This window comes from Arachis ipaensis, chromosome B9 (genome assembly GCF_059453495.1).
Source record: "Arachis ipaensis isolate K30076 ecotype BB chromosome B9, ASM5945349v1, whole genome shotgun sequence".
In the NCBI taxonomy this organism is placed as follows: Eukaryota; Viridiplantae; Streptophyta; class Magnoliopsida; order Fabales; family Fabaceae; genus Arachis; species Arachis ipaensis.
Genome location: NC_142444.1, coordinates 5,808,474 through 5,829,402, shown reverse-complemented (window position 1 = coordinate 5,829,402; position 20,929 = coordinate 5,808,474). Strand labels below are relative to the sequence as shown.

General features: G+C 35.1%; 1 protein-coding gene across 2 annotated transcripts; it reads right to left on the bottom strand.

Annotated features, from left to right (window-relative positions):
• Positions 1 to 695: 695 nt before the first annotated feature.
• On the bottom strand, positions 696 to 12,543 carry LOC107614772 (putative LRR receptor-like serine/threonine-protein kinase At1g05700). Of its 2 annotated transcripts, XM_088498510.1 has the most exons (13): positions 12,427 to 12,543; positions 11,788 to 12,334; positions 11,080 to 11,573; positions 10,676 to 10,814; positions 10,489 to 10,560; positions 10,286 to 10,357; positions 8,352 to 8,432; positions 7,120 to 7,292; positions 2,274 to 2,512; positions 2,062 to 2,188; positions 1,731 to 1,799; positions 1,445 to 1,634; positions 702 to 1,332 (listed from the first exon to the last, which is right to left on the bottom strand). In XM_088498510.1, the coding sequence occupies exons 1-13, from the start codon at positions 12,509 to 12,511 to the stop codon at positions 915 to 917; spliced, it is 2,706 nt and encodes a 901-aa protein (XP_088354636.1). In that variant the 5' UTR covers positions 12,512 to 12,543; the 3' UTR covers positions 702 to 914. The 2 variants fall into 2 exon arrangements, with proteins under 2 accessions (XP_088354635.1, XP_088354636.1); XM_088498509.1 differs by lacking the exons at positions 2,062 to 2,188; positions 2,274 to 2,512 and having other exon boundaries at positions 696 to 1,332.
• Positions 12,544 to 20,929: the final 8,386 nt, after the last annotated feature.

Genomic DNA, 20,929 nt, shown 5'->3' with positions numbered 1-20,929 from the left:
GGTTTAAAAAAAAGAATTTGGAGGAGGGGCCAATTAATGTTTGCTTCAAAACAACCATAGACCATAGGATTTTTTTTTTTCAAATCCTAGACGTCTAAACCAGCTTTGGAAACCTCTAAAGCCTTGTGGTATATATACCTTCTCTAAATCTTGATCAAGAAAAAGTTGTGTTGATTTTAAATTGCTGTACAAGCCAATTCTTGGCAGTAGCTATGCCAACAATTGTGAACCAGCTTCAGCCCTTCAGATTTCACCATTACACTGACAACGCAACTCTTCCCTCTTCTATCCACGTTCCACACACTTGTATATAACTAACTTGCTGACGTATACAGAGTTAGTTAGATGGTTAGCTTTCTGTTAGTAACTACTTACAGTATTTATGTCAAGTAGGATAGTTAGTTAGTTGTATTCACATTATATATAGCTGGACTTGTGACATCAACAATTTGAAATTCACTAATCAAGTTTTCAGTCTCTACAATTCATATCGAGAATTCAAAATTCAGAAGCTCTCTTCTCTTATTCTTGAATGTTCAATGTTCATCCCTTATTGCTTATAGTTCGAACCAATTTTTCACAACAATAATGAACACTAATATTTAATTTAGTCATGCTACATACTACAATAACCAGTATATATAATTTTCCTTCTTTCAATTCAATTATTAGATAAATTATTATGATAATCTCACTAAACATACAAGACACAAAACTTAATTATTCGATGATAACTGAATATAACAGATCTTGTTATATATAATAAAATACAAAGCAACAAATTAAAAGATAAAATAGCTAACTTGCTAGCTATTATTACAACAAATTGAACTTAAAATGCAACATAATTCCGAAGCTATTTTATTTTACTTTAGTACAGTGGTAATAGTATTAATTAGAAATGAACTATGAACCTACCTAGCTATGGGAGTGATATCAGTACTAATCAAGTTTAGACTCACCTGCCCAACCAAATCTTCATTTTGAAGGTCACAACTAGTATGTTTTCGAGCTAATTCTGCAGCCAAACACTCCTTTAGCTCTTTCACTATATCACTCATGTATGGTCTTTCCACTGAAATGGCAGACACAGAGGTCATTGCTATTTCAACTGCTCTCCATGCAGAGTTGCTGTCGAAATCTTTTTGTAATCTTGAGTCAACAATTTTTGTTATATCCCCTCTAGTAACCATTGTATTAATACGCTGACTTATATGATGAATCATGTCTTCCCTTACCATTACTACTGGCTGACCTGTGATTATCCTTAAAAGAACTACTCCAAAACTATACACATCACTTTTCTCTGTCAATCTGTTTGATGTTGTATACCTAGCACGGCGAATCAAATAATAATGTGCATTTGTTAGTTAATTTTTTTTATCTCTAATCAAATTTCTTTCAATAATCAAAGGTAGGGATATAATTGAAATTAAACACATACTCAGGATCTAGGTAGCCTGGAGTTCCCGCCACAATTGTCGACACATGCGTATCGCCGTCAGCCGCAAAGCATTTGGACAATCCAAAATCAGCGAGTTTGGCATGCAAGTTTTCATTTAATAGAATATTTGTGCATTTTACATCTCTGTGGATTATAGGTGGCTTACAACCATTATGCAGATATTCCAATCCTAGATTTAAGTTTCCACCATGTATAGATAGTTAACAACTAAAATTTGACAAAGAAATAATTAAATTTTCATATAAATTATTTTTCTTGCGCTAACCTTGGGCGGCATCTAATGCTATTCGAAGTCTATCTTCCCAATTCAAGGACCTTCTCCGGTTGTTTTTTCCTTTATAAAAAAACAAGAGATTTCATAGTGTTAGAAGCTTGTGATATGTATTTATTGAATAACATGAATAAAAAATAATATTTTTTGTTATATTCTATTATAAAGTAACATAATATTTCTAATTAAAAAAATTTTAAAAATATAAGTTCAATTATAAATTTTAAAATATAAAAATTTATTTTTAAATTTGATAAAATTATATAGATTTTCTTATTAGTTTAACTATATATACTAAAATAGAAATAGTTGTATGTGATCACACCTGAAAGATGTTCATCTAAATTTCCATTTGCCATATATTCATAGATGAGTCCTATATTAGTTTCTTCATTGCAATAGCCAATAAGAGAAGTCAGATTTCGATGATGTACTCTCATTAGAAGCTTAACCTGTCATTCAAAAGCCATTTTTTGTTCTTGTCAAATATAATTTAGATTGAGATTTCTTTCACTTATGGATATTTTGAGCACTTGCCTCTGCAACAAATTGTTGATATCCATGCACTGAAGATAGAGAAAACATCTTGACAGCCACTTGAATGTCTTCAATAAAGCCATGGTAAACTGTTCCGAATCCACCTCTGCCAAGAATCCTATCAAAGTTGTTGGTCATCTTAACAACCTCATTAAATGAATATTGTCGTTGCTTCGATTCCAATTCTGACCCCTTAATTGAACTACGACGTTTCCCAAGAATAATGTTCCTAGCAGCATGTCACGGCCTTGGACACACTCCAACGCTACCGTGCCGGCACTCGGACTTACTCAACCTCTTGAGCTAAGACCAAGTCAGCCTAACCCTCAATACTTAGCAAGAAGCTAAGAACACAAGAGAACACAAGAGAAAGGAAGCTTTGGTGGAAAGAACACTTTATTACTCAAGTGTTGGTTACAAATGATTTTCACACACCCAAACTCTAACTCTCATCCCTATTTATAGTCATCCACCTCCTCAATGGATGGTTAGGATTAAATCTAATCAATGGTCCAGATTAATCATCTAGAACCTTCTTTACAAATATCTATCCTACCACAACTCTCTAAATGTTTCTAGATTATTCCATATCACTCTTTATACTTCTATATACATCTACACTCTTCTAGAATACTCTATGACCTTCCAGAGTCTTCTAGAACCTTCTAGGGTATTCCGGGACCTTCTAGGACATTCTAGAACGTTCCGGAACCATCTAAAGTATTCTCAAACACTCCAGAAAACTATTCAAACACTGTTAAATCTAACCTTCTAAAATTTTCCGTGACATTCTCCCCCACCTAATGCGCAGACGTCCTCGTCGCGTTCTGTTCATGATAGCGCTTTAGGTGTTCTTGGAATTGCCACAGATCTTCGCGAGTTTCCCAGCTAGCTTCAGTTATCGGGAGCCCTTTCCACTTGATCAAGTATTGGATACTTGGTGGTACTCCTCTTCGTCGTACGACGCGATTAGTTAGGATCTCTTCGATTTCTTTGTCAAAAGATCTAATCACCACAGGCGGAGCACGACTCGAGTTACCTCTACTCGGTTCGTCTTGGTCCTCATGATATGGTTTAAGCATACTCACATGGAAGACCGGGTGGATCTTCATAGAGGGAGGGAGTTGTACTTTATAAGCAACCTCCCCAACACGTCCAATGATCTCAAATGGTCCTTCGTATTTGCGGATTAAACCCTTATGAACCTTGCGAAAGGCTTTGAATTGTTGTGGAAGAAGTTTGATCATTACCTTGTCTCCCACTTGATAGCTTGCATGCCTCCTCTTCTTATCTGCCCATTTCTTCATCCTCTTGGCAGCTTTGTCGAGGTAAGAACGAGTGACATCTGCTTGTTCTTCCCATGACTTAATCATATGATAAGCTCCAGGGCTCTTTCCTGAGTAAGAGGAAGAAAGAGAGTGAGGTGTAAGCGGCTGTTGTCCAGTCACAATCTCAAATGGGCTCTTCCCTGTAGATTCGCTCCTTTGCAGATTGTATGAGAATTGAGCAATGTCTAGGAGTTTTGTCCAATCCTTCTGATTAGCGCTTACAAAATGCCTTAAGTAACACTCAAGTAAGGCATTCACTCTCTCAGTCTGCCCATCGGTTTGAGGATGGAAGCTTGTTGAGAAATGAAGTTCCGACCCAAGGAGTTTGAACAACTCTGTCCATAGTCGTCCTGTGAAGCGTGGATCTCGATCACTAATGATGCTCTTAGGCAATCCCCAGTACTTCACCACATTCTTGAAGAATAGTCGTGCTGCTTCCTCTGCAGTGCAGTCAGTAGGGGCAGGTATAAAGGTAGCATACTTCGAAAATCGATCCACTACCACGAGAATCGATCCAAACCCCTCGGACTTCGGTAAGGCAGAGATGAAATCTAGAGAGACACTTTCCCACGGTCGCTCTGATGGAGGCAGTGGTTCCAACAACCCTCTTAGTGTCTTGTTTTTAATCTTATCTTGTTGGCACACAAGACAAGTCTTCACATAACTCTCCACTTCATCTCTCATTTGAGGCCAATAATAAGAAGATTCAATGAGTGCTAAGGTCCTTCGCTGACCTTGGTGACCAGCCCACTTGGTGTCGTGGCATTCCCTCACTAATTTTCTTCTTAGATTTTCCCATTTAGGGACGTATAGTCTTCTCCCTTTAGTGTAGAGAAGGTCGTTTTCTAACCAAAATCTTTTGGTCTTACCTTCTCTAGCCAACTCCACCAACTTCTTGGCTAATGGGTCGTGATGCAACCCTTCCTTGATGGTATGCACAATATCTCCTTCCACCATAGAAATGGCCGACATCCTGTATGGTTTTGAGATAGGCGGTTTCGCTCCTAACTCCAATTCAATGTTGTCATCCATCTTTCTTCTAGGTGGTAACTGCTTTGGCAACTCGGGAGGCATCACATCCTTATTTTCTTCAATGACTTCCTTAATTTTGGGAGGAACGTCTTCTCTTTCGGATATTGACTCCTCTTGTAATAGAGCCAAATATGTAGTCTCTCCCTTCTTGAAACTTTTCTTGAGTTGCATGGTCGAGAGCATCGGAATTCCTCCAGCCTTTGAGATTGTAGGGACCATGCATGGAGACCCTTTCTCCATGACGCATACTATATTGTAGTATGGCATAGGTATTATATTTGCCTTCCTTTGCAAATCGAGCCCGATGACTATTTTAAAATCATCCATGGGTGCTACTGAGAAATCTACAAGGCCCTTCCAAGAACCAAGAGTCATCTCAACCCCTTTTGCTACTCCCTTAAGGGGTCCACCCTTGGTATTTACGGGTTTGAACCAACCATTATTTTCGGTGATCTTCAACCCAAGCCTCCTTGCTTCATCAGGCGTGATGAAGTTGTGTGTAGCACCAGTGTCGATCATAGCCATGACAGGTTTTTCATTGATAAAGGCTTTGACATACATTAAGCCTTTCTTTTCTACAGTGCTTGCCTCTTTTCTCTTCACAGCATTTATGTGTTGGATAGATCCAACACACTCAGTTACTTGAATTTGAGCTTCTCGTTCCTCGGCGATAGATGCCAAAGTCCCTAGCTTGGGACAATCCTTCATTTGGTGTGGTCCCTTGCACACGAAGCATCCTCCTTTGGGCACGAAAGCCTTCTTCTTTTCTTCGTACTCTTTCTTTGAAGAGTATTTTCCTTCCTTCTTGGTTGAGAAACTCTTCCCCTTGTCTCCCCCACCTTTAGCAGAACTAGGCTTGGAGGAAGACTTGGGTTTAGAGTCTCCCCTATGATACTCAGTGAGTGATTCGGCCACCACGATGGCCTCATCGACATCCTTAACATTCCTTCTTTGTAGTTCTTGCTTTGCCCAAGGTTGGAGTCCATCAATGAAGAAGAACAATGCATCCTCTGATGCTAAGTTGGGGATTTGAAGCGTGAGAGTAGTAAACTCCTTTACGTAGTCGCTAATCGTACTCTTGTGCTTCAACTCCCTCAACTTCTTCCTTGCTTCATAAACCACATTCTCAGGGAAGAATTGTCTTTTCAATTCCCTTTTGAAATCTTCCCATGTGGCTATGTTGCAAGTACCCTTTTCCATATCTACGCACTTTCTCCTCCACCACAAAGTAGCATTATCAGAAAGGTAGAGAGCTGCAGTGCGTACCTTTATTGCTTCTTCGACCACCCCTTGGCCTTCGAAGTACCTCTCCATTTGCCATAGGAAGTTCTCCACTTCGCGAGCGTCCCTTACGCCCTTGAACTCCTTTGGCTTGGGGAGATCAATCTTTGTCGTCTCCCTTATAATGGTTGGTTGAGATTTTGCCTCCTCGAACCAAACTCGAACTTCCTCAAATATCTTTAAGGAATTCTCAAGCTTCTCTTCGATTTGGAGCATGCTTTCTTTGAAAGCATCTAGTTCTCCTAATACGTGAGCCTCGAGGGTCTCCTTGTCATGTTCTATCCTTTGGAACCGCTCATCCGTAGAGGATAGAACATTTTCCAACATAGAAACTCTTTCTTCTAAGAAGTTAGAGTCCTTACCTCTAGGCTCACTTGAAGAACGACTCTTCTTGCCTCCCCATTGAGAAAGAATAGTATCCCTTCCCCTTTGAGACTCAACATGCTCCATGGTGATACTAGAAGCCATTCCCACAAGCGACTTGTGCTCCCTCTCGAACCAGGCTCTGATACCAAATTGTCACGGCCTTGGACACACTCCAACGCTACCGTGCCGGCACTCGGACTTACTCAACCTCTTGAGCTAAGACCAAGTCAGCCTAACCCTCAATACTTAGCAAGAAGCTAAGAACACAAGAGAACACAAGAGAAAGGAAGCTTTGGTGGAAAGAACACTTTATTACTCAAGTGTTGGTTACAAATGATTTTCACACACCCAAACTCTAACTCTCATCCCTATTTATAGCCATCCACCTCCTCAATGGATGGTTAGGATTAAATCTAATCAATGGTCCAGATTAATCATCTAGAACCTTCTTTACAAATATCTATCCTACCACAACTCTCTAAATGTTTCTAGATTATTCCATATCACTCTTTATACTTCTATATACATCTACACTCTTCTAGAATACTCTATGACCTTCCAGAGTCTTCTAGAACCTTCTAGGGTATTCCGGGACCTTCTAGGACATTCTAGAACGTTCTGGAACCATCTAGAGTATTCTCAAACACTCCAGAAAACTATTCAAACACTGTTAAATCTAACCTTCTAAAATTTTCCGTGATAAGCAGCTGATTTTCATGAAAATTTTCGGTTATTCACAAATTATTTCGAGTTATGGAAATCAAAGCTTGTGCAATCAACCAAACTTCATTCGTCTGTTTCATAAAGATTGCATATACATGATAGTTAGGAGTAGTTACCATATTGCTTTCTCTGGAGGAAGATTATAAATGCGGCTATAATCACTAGAAGCAGTAATATCCCCGCAATTGATGCTACCACTGCAATAACTGCATTATTCTCTTTCTTTCTTGTATCAGTTGATTGCGAGATACATGAAGTTGATGCACATAGATTTGGATTTTGCCCCACACTACAATACGCATCGAAAGGACAACAAAGTTAAAGCAAAGTTAGTTATATTTGGTTATCCACTTAGAAATTGTGAAAGTAATTATTATTAGAATACCTTGTGATGTACGGAATATAGTACATATAAAATATAGAGTAATTTTTAGATAAATTATAATAATATTTAAATATTAATTAATATTAAAATATAAATTAAATTTTTAATTATTTTTAATTTTTTATTATATAAAGTATTTAAAATAATTTTTGTTTTAATAAATAATATTATATATTATTTCTAAACTCATTTTAAGAATACATGTTAATATTAGTTATGTCTAAACGTATTTGAAGAAGAATTTTTTTTATTTTTTATTAAGATACAATTAGACACAAAAGACACTCATATAAAACGACTGTCGTGTCCAAAATGTGTCTGACACGTCCGTATTTCATAGAAGACCTAAATTAAAAAAAAATAATTACCTAAATCACTATGTAAAATTGAACACTTTAGTCCCTCAAATTTTAAAATACAATAAACCTACCCCAACGTCTACTTACATAGACACAGTTTTCTTCTATTATTAGTTACTAAATATTAATGGTGGTCACTGCTAATGTAGAACATTAACTCGCATAGTCTCTAGAATAAAAGTACGAATTAATCCCAAAAAAATTTAAACTCAAAACAGTATATAAAAAATTTTAAAATAATCCCCTTTAATAAAAATAATAAAATATTATAAAGTTGACTTTTGAAAAAAAATTAAAAAATTCAAAGGAAAATATTTTAGAATTTTTTAAGAACCGTTTTTGAGAATTTTAAAATTTTTCGAAAACTGTTTTATATTTCACTTTAGAATTAATTTGTCTAGCTCCTACACATGAATTCTTAACGATCACATGTGCAAATTAACATTTTACATTAGCGATCACTGTTAATCATTAACGAAAAAAATTATACTATCTAACAGATGTTGGAACTTTTTATGTATTTTGAAACATGAAAATATGTGTGAATTAACAGATAGTCAGTCACATATAGTTTTTATATCAAGGATAACATAAAGTCACATACTTCAAGGATAATAGACCATCACTTTGTTTTTGAAGGAGTTCGTTTGAAACCGAACCTGTTAGGTTGTTGTTTGCCAAATTCCTGCACAAGCCGAAGGCAAATATGACATCCTTATTAAATGTGGCATCGGATTTGATGATCCAAAAATATTTGGACCATTAAATGGTCTTATAATAAAATATGTTTTTTAAAATTTTTAATAACTGCTAAATAATTTTTATTTAATTTTAATTATAAATTAATACTTTATATATTATTTAATTATAAAATTTATTTTTTATTTTATAAATTATTATTTTATCATTCATCTATCAACTTTATTAATAATCAAGAACAAAAACAATAACGAATTAGATCTTCCATTAATCGTAATAAATATTTTGGCAATTCTAATCAATTAGAATTTTATCCTTGATCAGTTATATCCGAGAACGTCGGTGAAATTGTGTTTCTTGAAAATTTAATCGATTGGACATACAACACAATCGATTGAATGTATGTATTTCCCAAAATTCAATTGATTGAAATTGCTACACAATCGATTGAATTTTGCAAGGCATGTGGATTTTTTCTAATTCAATCGATTGTTCGTGTTACTCAATCGATTGAAGTTATCAAAACAATATGAATTTTCACAATTCAATGAATTATTTGTGTTACCAAATCGATTTTCTTTTAATTTTTGTTTCTGGGTGTTTGTGGAACTGGTGCTGGCTTATGAAATTTAAGTTCTGTTGGCTGCAAATATTGGTATATGAAATGGTGTTTTGGAAAAGGGTTTTTTTTTTATGGGGGTGGATTTTAGGTGGTGTGTTTTTAGCTGAAATTCTAGAAGATTGTAGGTGGGATTGAAAAGGGTTTGCTTGGACCTTGGTGGATTTCATTGAAATTGGATTGTTGATTTTAATCTGTAGGTTTGATGAACAACATTTATAGGATTTAAGGTGGAATGAGTTCATTGGTTTGATTCTGGTGGCTGGTTTCTTTGTGAAGTAATGGAAGGGAATTTGTCACAGTGTGGTACGATTTAAGGTGGAGTTTCTTTTGGTGGTTTTGATTTTCCTGCTTCAATGCGGCTTCATCACCAATCACAGCATGTGCCCCATACCACGACCCAGAATCAAAATCTTCCTTGTCATGGGTCTTCGGGGAAGTCCTCGAATTTTCCACTCATAATGGGAACTGTGTAGTCAAACTATGTCAAATTGTCAATGGCTGAGTTTGGTAAGGGAGATAGAAACAAAAACTCATTAAGCGATGAAGAAGAGTCGAGTTTGACTGAAGATGGTGGTGAGGGTCATCATGAAACAAATAATTGATAATCAAGATAAACTATTTTAATGGTAGGATTGAGTAATTAATGATAGAATTAGAAAATTTAAATCGATTAGATAACACAAACAATCGATTGAATTGTGAAAATTCATATTACTTTGATGACTTCAATTGATTGAGTAACACGAACAATCGATTGAATTACATGCCTTGCAAAATTCAATCGATTGTGTAACAATTTCAATTGATTGAATTTTGGAAAACACAGACATTCAATCGATTGAATTTTCAAAAAACACGATTTCATCGACGATCACGGATATAAGTGATCAAGGATAAAATTCTAATTGATTAGGATTGTCAAAATATTTATTACGATTAATGGAAGATCTAATTAGTTATTCTTTTTGTTCTTGATTATCAATAAAGTTGATAGATAAATGATAAAATAATAATTTATAAAATAAAAAATAGATTTTATAATTAAATAATATATAAAGTATTAATTTGTAATTAAAATTAAATAAGAATTATTTAACCGTTATTAAAAAATTTTAAAAATATGTTTTGTTATAGAACCATTTAATGGTCTAAACGTTTTGGGACCATCGAATCCGATGCCATTAAATGTTATAACCAATAAAATCATGTGGACTTACAAGTATTCTAGTGATTGCAGTTGTGCCAGAAAAGAAGGAATAGTCCCCCTTAACTCATTGTTTGATAAATCTCTGAGACGGCAGTTCAAATGCACAGTTACAATCCAAAAAGAGAGGAAAAAAAAACCGAGAATACAAATGTAATCAAATTATTGAGGTGCAATATTTATATATTAATCAAATGAGATGAGATAGGTACTCACAAGGACTTTAACATGGTAAGCTTGGATATATCAACTGCTATATGTCCGGTCAGTCCACTTGAAGACAAATTCCTTTATAAAAAATATTAATTATTATTTCGATCATGAATTTATGCATTGTTTTTATAATTAAAAGGTTAATAGCTTTCTAATTTATGCATTATTATTTAATGAATGATAAGCTTACAAGGATGTGATTCTTAGAAAGCCATCATAAGAGGTACAGTCTACACCTTGCCACTTGTATGCAATGGGTGCACATGGATCTCCTTCCCAGTTTTTACTGTCCACTTTATAAGTCCTCTTCATGTTTGTGACTGCATCCGCTGGTGTATATATATATTCATCACAAGAAATAGTAGATGACTATCAGAATTTGTTGTTTTTAACCATTAGTTAGTAATTAATATTTAAAAGTATGAGATAAATTATGTTAATAAATTACTAGACTAAAAAAATTAAATTGATAATTAAATAATAATAAAAAAATAATAAATTTTGATAACCTCTAGTATTTTTCATTCATCATAATCAAGAGTACACAAGAAGCAGATAATTAAGTCTAGACAAAATTAAATAGCAGAAGAATACCGTCATCTTTTTGGGTTTCTAACTGTGATGAGAAATCTTTCACTAAATAAATCTCAAGAGCATTGATGATTGGTGGAACGGAGGAAGATTCTGCCCGAATAATTGAAATGTGAAAGTTTTTGTGTCCAAACAAAGGGCTTGTAGTATATCTGGTGTATGCAATACCGTATACAAGTTCCCTTCTTACCCAAGGCACGTCATTTAAGGAGATATTGAATGAGCTTGTTTGATTTTCCTCTAGCTTCCGAAACTCAGCGAAGTGTAAGTAGAAATAGTATTGGTGCTGAGTTTCATTGTTATCTGCATAATCATCCTCCCACTGGAAGTCTAATGAGGCAGTAGCATTTTTTGGTGTAGCTGCAGTCTCCATCACAACTGCTGGTACTTTAAAGTCATTCTGAATCAAGTTATCACTGCTAAATCCACTGCTTAATTGTGTCCACTTGTCGTCCCAATAAGGCTCCCATATCCGGTCATATGGATCATCTTCATACCTGTAATTTTTTTGGTCTTATTCAAATAATAATGAGATCGTACATATATTATACACTAAAGACTCAACTTCTGTATATTTGTTTTGTATTTTATAGTTTTTTACTTTGTGAAGATACGGTGAATTCAACCAATGTAACAAATAATAAGTTTCTATTACTACAAAGTGTCGAAATATGAATCAATTATATTTTTTTATGCAAAAAAGGGACTCGCCTGTAGGTTAAGTTGCTGATACCAACATCCAACCTTCGAAAACGTGCCAATGACGTAGTTGGATCTTGAGTGGTATAAGTATTGTTGACATTGTCCAAAATCCTCATTTCTATGACTGAAATGAATGATGTCCCTTTGCCTTTGTTAACCATACAGATATGGATATAATCCGTCGATAGAGTGTGTATAATTTCATAGTTTATGCTGACGGATGAATTTGTGAATTTCACCGTGTCCCAAAAATGAACTCCAAGATAAAGATCAAATTCTGGGAGCTTATTAAGACCGTCATAGTTTCCGTACAGGAAACTAGCCCTGATTAAATATCTAGTAACACTTGTTACATTTATTCTGTAACAGTTTCTTGTTCCATAAGGAAAGCTCCGAAGATAAGTAAAGTATTGTGGATGAGTAGTCTTATCTTGGGGCGACACAGTTTTACTTACACCAGAATCAATGAAATTAGCATCTGAAATGTAATTGATTCCTGTATTCTTCTCAGTGTAGTTAGAATTTTCAGGCAATCCACAGTCTATGCTAATAAATCCTGGTGATAGAAACCATTAATTGAACTTATTACATTAAAGAAATTATGAATCTTAAAATAATGACTCTTGAAATTTTAGTAAGTAACCAAACCTGATTGATCCTGGCCTTGGATCGTTGCTACGAAAGAAAGAGCTCCCAGCAGTAGAAAAAGGGAATTTGTGATAATCTTCGCCATTGCATATCTGATTTGTTCGGGGTGACAAAGATTACGAGTGGTTCAGTGCTGCTATTTAACTAAGTTCAAGATGTTTAATATACAAATTATGTGATATTATAAAGTTGACCTGTAAGGAGAAAAAAAGAAATTTCTTAAGTCAGCTTCTATTTTGTTGACTTTATACATTTTTTTTGTTGACCAAAGTCAACTTCAATTATTCCTTTCTAGGATTTATTTATTTATTTTGTGGGAATAGTTTATTGTTGCTTTAATATATATTGTGATTGATAGTCCCATCATGCCATAAATCATTGAAGCACAATAAAAATAATCAATGACAATATATACCAATTTGGTCGTTTTGTTACAAAGTACACAGCTAAGTCTTCGTCTACTTGCTCAATAAGACTACATGTGAATTGGTAGCTGTGATTGTCATGCGGTGCAGGATTGATTTGATTCTCTTGATGCATTGAATTAGACTTAGTCCATGGAACCATAGGCTTCGATACTTGTATTGCACGTAGGGGGAAAATCATAACTTTTTAGAAATATTTCTTTTGGTCCAAAATAATTTGTCCATTCTTTTTTTTTTTGAAAGAGAGAAGCTCAACACAACAAGTGGAGCGAAATAACAGAAAGAACCAAAGAGCATCATAAAGCAATATAGGCAACTCCTAACAACACTAATGCTTATCCCCTTGTCATCTTCGGCATTGCCATTAACAACAAAAAGGATCCACACCTAACCACTCCTTATAGTTCATGAAAGACATATGAATGATCTCATCAACTCCTTTTCCTTTGTTCTGAAAAATTCTTCGATTCCTTTCTAGCCAGATGTTCCATGTAATCGCACAGAAACCCATCAACCACCTCTTGCGGTCCTCCTTGCTAGCTGATATCTCAGTCCAACTTATGAAATGTTCCTTCAACGTCCCCGGGCAAGACCATAGCCTCCCAACAAATGATAACCACGCACACCAAACCTGCCAAGAGAAATCACAACCAAGGAACAAGTGGTGACCATATTCAATACTCTTGTTACAAAACACACATGCAACATCTTCGTGGTGGATAACTCCCAACCGGCTCAGCCTCTCCTTCGTATTGATCCTACCAGTCAACACGAACCAGACAAATAGTTCAACTCTTGGGGGAACTAAACCTTTCCAGATTGTCTTTGTAAAGTTGTAGCTTGTTATATCCTCTGGCATGATGTCCTCCTGTAGTACCTGCAGAAAAGAGTTAGTAGAAAAGACCCCTTGTTTATCAAATTTCTATACAACTCTATCCTCACTGCCATAATCCAATTTGACCAGCCTTAATATATCATGCAGCTGGTTTACTAGATCCAACTCCCATTGGAATAGCTCTCGCCTCCATTGGAAGTTCCATATCCACTCAGCCCCATCCCAGAACCCGCAATCCCCTATAACAGATCCTCTTTGGTTTGAGACCGAGAAAAGTCTCGAGAACTGATCTTTCAGAGCACCACCACGCAACCAAACATCCTCCCAGAATCGAGTCCCTCTTCTATCACCCACCTCCATAGCCAACCCAGTAATCATCTTTTGTCTCACTTGCTGATTCTTGAACTGTATCTGGCAGATATCCTTCCAAGGGCCCCCCTTGGTAGGTAAAACCTGGGAGGACAACAGCACACTTGGGTCCAGGTTATTACAAGCACAAACCACTTTCTTCCATAGCGGACAATCCTCCTTTGAAAAGCGCCACCACCACTTAAAGAGAAGGGCTGTGTTTCGCAGCATGGCATCCCCCACACCCAATCCACCAAGCTTTTTAGGCGCCTGCACCACCTCCCACTTGACCAGAGCCATACCATTCATACCATCCTCCTTACTCCATAGAAATCTTCTCTGTAAGGAAATAAGCTTCTCCGCAACAGCCTTTGGCATCTTATACAGGCTCAAATAATATACAGGGAGGCTATTTAGTACAGATTTAATGAGCACCAACTTACCGGCCTTATTAAGAACTTTGGCTTTCCAAATGCTGAGTTTTTCCTCCACTTTGTCAACAATTGGCTTCCAAGTCTTCACCAACCTTGGATTAGCTCCTAGCGAGATCCCCAAGTATTTTACTGGAAGGGAGGCTTCCTTACACCCCAGGACGTAGCACATACGTTGTACCCACTGAGCATCACAGTTAATAGGAATCAAACTAGATTTATCAAAGTTGATGCTTAACCCCGACATCAGTTCAAAGTAGCGAAGAATTCTCCTGTAGTTCTTAACTGTCTCTTCTTCCGGAGTAGAAATGTAAATTAATATATTTTTCATTAATAAATTTGTTAAATGGATAAATATAGGAGTAGAAATGTAGAATGATTAATGAGTATAACTTTATACTCTCTTAAATATATCTAAAATAAGATATTTTTGGATATTTTTTAATCTTTGTAAGTATATTTGGTACTTATGATTAAAAAATATCATATATATTAGCATCCCCTCTCTCTTTTGAGCCAATAAAATAAAAAGAAAAATTAAAATATTATTTTTGTCTTAAATATTTGAAAAATATTAATGTTATTTCTATATTTTTGTGCTATTTGTATTTTAAATGTTTTAGAAGTGTCGTATCTACTTAACAAAAGTCACCTAAACATTTTCATTATCAAATCAATTGTTTTTCTTACAAAATGACTTTTTCTTCATGATTTAGTATTTTTTTTACATTTTAAATTATTTTAAAAATATTTTTATTGTTAATAAAATTAGAATATACTTTCGTGAGCTTTTATTTTTGTGACTATAGAGTAAAAAGAAAAAGAAAATAATAGAAAGAAGACGAGTAGACGAAAATTAAAGGTCAAAAAACAAAGCGAAATCAGTTGACTGGGTTCAAGACTTCAAGTCTGAAACCATTCCACATGCTTCTCCGCCTTTAAGACTGCATGTTTTCCACTTTTGGTGATGTGAATTTTTAGTTGTTTATTCTGAAATTAAAGAAGTTATATGTAATTGAAAAATTATAAGGAAACAACGAATTTAGTGTACAATGTAAATAATAGAGTAAAAAAAAATTAAAATAAGATGATAATTAATTAAAAAAGTATAAAGAAATAATGAATTTAATGAACAATGTGAACAATATGTAATTATGTATGCTTTTTGCATTAAAATTAAATTGTAAAAGAAAAAATAATGAAGTAAATTTATCTTTTAATATTGTACAAAAAAATTAGGTGTATATTTAAGAAATGTTACAAATATCCTTACTCTAACTATGCCATAAACTACATCCAACGGAAGTTGACTACGTTACCCCTTAAATTACGTCGAAATCCTACTTTTGTATTCATAAACCATATTATGGGTTTAGCAACCTTCTATCCTAGAAGTCCAAGTCATAGAGTACAGTCATCTTCACAGAAATTTTAAACAATAACAAGTCTTTAAGCAAAGAATACAAATTTACACCGAGTAAAAGAAAAATTGGTAGATATAATCATGTTATCATCTGAACATAAGAAATGTAACACTTCAACTTTTTTTATTACTACCCTACCCTCAAATTTTATCAAAATCCTTAAACTATTCTTACCCCTCTTTTTCCAACCTTAACCCTAATAAAAAATCTCCAATTTTGCCCTAATTTCATTACAACACATACACCCACAAACAGGAGAAAGAAAGAGAGAAAGGAAAGAGAACAGAAATCAAAGAGGGAAACCCTAACCCTTATTTCATCCGCCACTCTCACTCACGGACAACACTCAGACGCAAAAGTGGGGAAGAAGAGAAAGAAAGCGCCGCTGTCACGCACGTTGACGCCAAGCTACTGCCCCATCGCCGTTCCGTCAACACTGCACCCCACCGCGTCTGTCGCTGCCATTTCCAAGCGTCACTGTTGTGCCTTGCTTCTGTCACCGCCGTCCATGGACCTTCGAGTAGCGTCGCTGCCGTTGATCGAGACCGTCGCCGTCCCGGCTGAGGTCATCGTCGTTGCCAAACAAGGCAGAAAAGGAGGGCACGAACGGGAGAGAGAAAGGGGAGCTCTGTTGGAGCTCGTCGCCAAAATGCTGCTGCCTTCCACCACCGCGACATAGAGCCATCCGTCTGTTCTTTCACGGTCATTGCGGTTGCCTCCGTTGCAGGTGGAAGAGGTCACCGGAGAAGGAATTGTCCTGTTCTGCTTCTGCTTTTAATTTTCTATTGGTTGTCGGAGTTTATAGGGCCATGAATGTTGCTGCTGGAGTCGTCGAAATTGTTGCCGCCAAGAGCCACCATTGTTTTACCTTTACCTTGGTAAAACAAATCCTATTCTTGCTTGTACTTGACATATCTTCTTATTCCTGTTCCACTTTTATCTACCTTACTGTGTCGCTCTATTTTCGTGCCATCTTTCTTGATTAATTTGCTTTTGCTGCTGTTTGTTACGGGCTAGAAGTGGTAGCAATGCTGCTGTTGTTGTCGAGATGACATCCGAGATGTAGTCGTTGGTGCTGTTTGAATTGAAGTTGCTGCCACTGGCTCGGTCCAAATTCTGTGTTCTTTCATTCCATTCTATTCCAACTTTCTCAGCTTTTAATTCGGCATTTCGGGTTTGGTTTCTTCGGTCCCTTAGGACCAAGTTGTGAGTAGGCTTTACATTTATAATTGTTTGATTTTGCATCCATAATTATTTTGATATATATCTATTATGATCTTTGAATTATACTCACTATATTTGCCTTGAACGATTTTACATTGATTAGAGTAATTGATTTATTAGAATTAAATAATTTATTTTTATGAAGTTTATACTTATGAAACTATACATGAGACTATATATATTTTTATGAAGTTTTGCATTATTTCACAATATTTGATTTTACTTGAATATTTGTTTTTGAAGCATTAAAGTATTTGTTGGTACTCATTTACTTTAAAAAAATTGTGAAATATATTTGAATTCCTTTATGATTGAAAAAGATTTCTGGTAAGAAAGTATTATTTGATTTGATTTGATTCGATACCTTATATATTTGAAAGATCAAATATTTGACGTATTTGAAATTATATGTTTTTGAATTGGTTTGGGAGGCTCGTATTAGAAAACCGTAGTTAACGGCGGTTATGACGTTAACCTAGATGCATCTGGCTCAGACCTCAGCTAGCAGGGGCGTTGCTAGCCTAACGTGTAGGTCGCACATTGGATCTGTTATTCCGTACGGACACACTAGAGGAAAGGGCTACCCTTAGAGGTGGAGCCGCCCAAGTGTGGACTATTTGATTTGATTTCTGTATGAGAACTCCCTTATTGATTCACTTATTCATATAAATTATTATTTTCTAACTATAATTATTTTCATAATAATGTTTAGATGGTCTCATGTGAATTATAAATGTACTGTCTAGTCACTGAGTTGCAAAACTCACCCGTTTTTTTTTAAAATTTTTTTTTCAGGAACAAGTATTTGATTATGTGAGCTTGTCTATTCAAGAGTAATGACCTGCAATGAGTTCTATTCCTTGTTGAGTTCTTAGGCGTCATCTGCTCCATATGTCACAGGTAGGATCCATCTATATTTATTTATTTTATTTTTGTTCAATTATGTAATTATTCATTCTAGAAAGTATAAATTTATCAAGAATTATTTGTAACATTTTTATTTACCTTATATTCGAATCTGTTAGGCTTGCTAGGAAACTCTTTTTCCTGAGCGCCATTCATGGCTCATTTTGGACTGTGACAAGAAAAATGGGTCTAGAAAAAGGTAGCAATCTAACAACTAATAAGAATAAGAATAACATAATGTAAAATTTGGACTGAATTTAAATTAGACATCAAATTCAAGGTGGAAATTTATAGCCGCGGGACAAATTTTAGAAAGATACATAGAAAATAACTCTATTCAATAACCATCTTCACTAAAGAGGCTACACAGTGAGTATTTCAATGACTTGTACATACTTGCACGAAGCAAAAGAGATGGAAGGTTTAGAGAAGGGGGGTTAAATCTATGACCTTCTTTTACTTTAATAAACTTAACTCTTTAAATCAAATTTGCAATCTGAAATTGTTTGAACTCAGCAGCAAAAAACTTATGAGATAATTTCATTTTGTTTCATGAATATCAGAAAACAGAACAGGGAAGAGAAAAGCTGACACCATCAAGTATCCTGGTTTGGATGTTTTGTGCTATGCAACCTACATCCAGTCTCTATCTGTCATGACCCGAACCAAGCCATGACTGGCGCTCAAGGGACAAGTCCCTCAGCAAGCCAAACGACCAAATTTTCAGAAAAACGGACAGAATCTCCTCTGTTTCTAGAACCTTACCAACATAAATATTAATTCCCTGTATTAATAATAAACCTCCATTTCCAAGACAACAACAACAACATACTCCAAATTATATCCACCACCAAATATATCCAAAGTTGATAACTAGAGTATATAGTTAAAACTATAAGTCTTACATAACCAAATCATAATCACTACCTAAACAGTTCAAGATTCAAAATAACATAACCCACACGAGAATCCTGTCTGTGACATATGGAGCATTGACATAATCTAGATTTGAGCAAAGGTTCCATTACATAATTACTTAGCCCTTGGAAAGAAGAAGGGCTCACCAAAATGACTAAGATCTACTGAGGGGCAGGTGGAATGGAACCTGGAATGACTCCTGTATCTGAAAAACATGGGAATATAATAGGGTGAGTTTTACAACTCAGTGAACAAACATTACATCTATAACCCACACGAGACAATACAGAGTTTACCTTGAAAATTATGTTTCTTTTCAGAGATGAGAAATTTATATTAATTAATTATACAAACATTAGATAAATAGTTAAGCGGATGAACTGAAATGGGAGTTCTCATTCCAGAAGTCAAATCAAATCAAATATTACACACCTAGGGCGGCTCCACCTCTAAGGGTAGCCATTTCCTCTAGTGTGCCCATACGGTATAACAGATCCAACGTGTGGCCTACACGTTAGGCTAGTAATGCCCCTGCTAGCTGAGGTCTGAGTCAGATGCATCTAGGTTAACGTCATAACCGCCGTTAACTACGGTTTTCTAGTCAGAGTCTCCCAAACCAATCCAAACCAAATCACTTATAAAAATCTCTAGTGCTTATAACATACTACTAAATTCCATAGCAAATCAATATATATAGGATTGCATACTAAAATTTAATTAAAATTTACATAAGGTCAAATAAGAAAACATTTATACTTTACAAAATATATAAATATCGTCTCGTGTGTATTTTTATAAAATTGTAAGTTTCACAAATCAATATTTATTTTCAAAAATTCAGAAATCACAATAATAAAATATTTTCAAACTCCAAAATTAATGATTCAACATAGATATTGATAATAATATATTTAAAAACAATTATAGATATAATATCCACTCACAACTTGATTCCAAAGAACCGGAAGCAACTTTGAGCGCGTCAACGAGCTACCAAATGATGTCCAATAATTCTACAACTCTAGAAATATGATAATAATGATATTTGTGAGCTATTAATATTGTCAATTAACATAATCTTACTCACCTTGACAAAAGCCCCAAATTTTCTAACCCCTAATAACTCTAATTCGGATTTATATATACCCATAAATATAGAGATGACAAAAATTGGAGATATGGCTAATTATTGAGTCAAAGAGTTACCTTGAAGCCTCAATAATAACCGAGACTCAAAGTTGAATGCTTCCTTCACTCATTAAGTTGAAATTTTCTGATTTGGAGATTTTGAGAAAATGAGATTTGAATAAATGGAGATATTTCTTTAGAAGAAAAGGAAGCAAGATGATGAAGGTGAATTTGATGATATTGAATGGTTGGTTGCAAGGAGAAGAGATGAAGAAATCTAGTTGGTAAGAGAAGAGAAATGAGGGTTTTACATTTTGATTTTTTTGAAAGAAAATGAAAGGGAAGGAGAACAGAGGGGGAGGGGGAGTGTCGAAGAAGATGAGAAGAGAGAAAGAAAATTTTTAAGTGGGGGCATGTGCCCCCCACGTGTTCTCAACCTCTCTCTCTTTTCTTTCTTTTTTTTTTTTCCCTCACACTCTCGGTTATTACACTATCACAATAGTGGTGGAATTTTCACTATAGTTAAAGTATTATTTACACAAATTCTACAGGATTGACACAATCTTTTCACACTCAAGTTCTAACCTAACTTGACTCTAGCTATGCTAATACTTAACTCTTCACTCTTAGTGCTAATCCAACTAAGAAAGGGATACCTCACAAGTACAAGATACAAGACACAGACTTACATAAAGAAATCTAAAATAACTCTAGGCTTTTCTCTCAAATGTTTCACTCAGTTTCTTTTCACTCATTGGTTTTTACTTGAGCTTTCTCATTATGCCTTTTCACTCAAGAAATTACAGAAAGATAAACATTGAAAAATAAATTACAATCTGTAAAATATGAAGGAGATTGACTCTT

Coding starts and splice junctions, on each gene's coding strand:
- LOC107614772 (XM_088498510.1), bottom strand. CDS start 12,511: ATGGCGAAGATTATCACAAATTCCCTTTTTCTACTGCTGGGAGCTCTT. Junction 8,433..10,285: donor CTGCAATCACTAGAATACTT/GTAAGTCCACAT, acceptor CGGCTTGTGCAG/GAATTTGGCAAACAACAACC. Junction 7,293..8,351: donor GATGGTCTATTATCCTTGAA/GTATGTGACTTT, acceptor TGCGTATTGTAG/TGTGGGGCAAAATCCAAATC.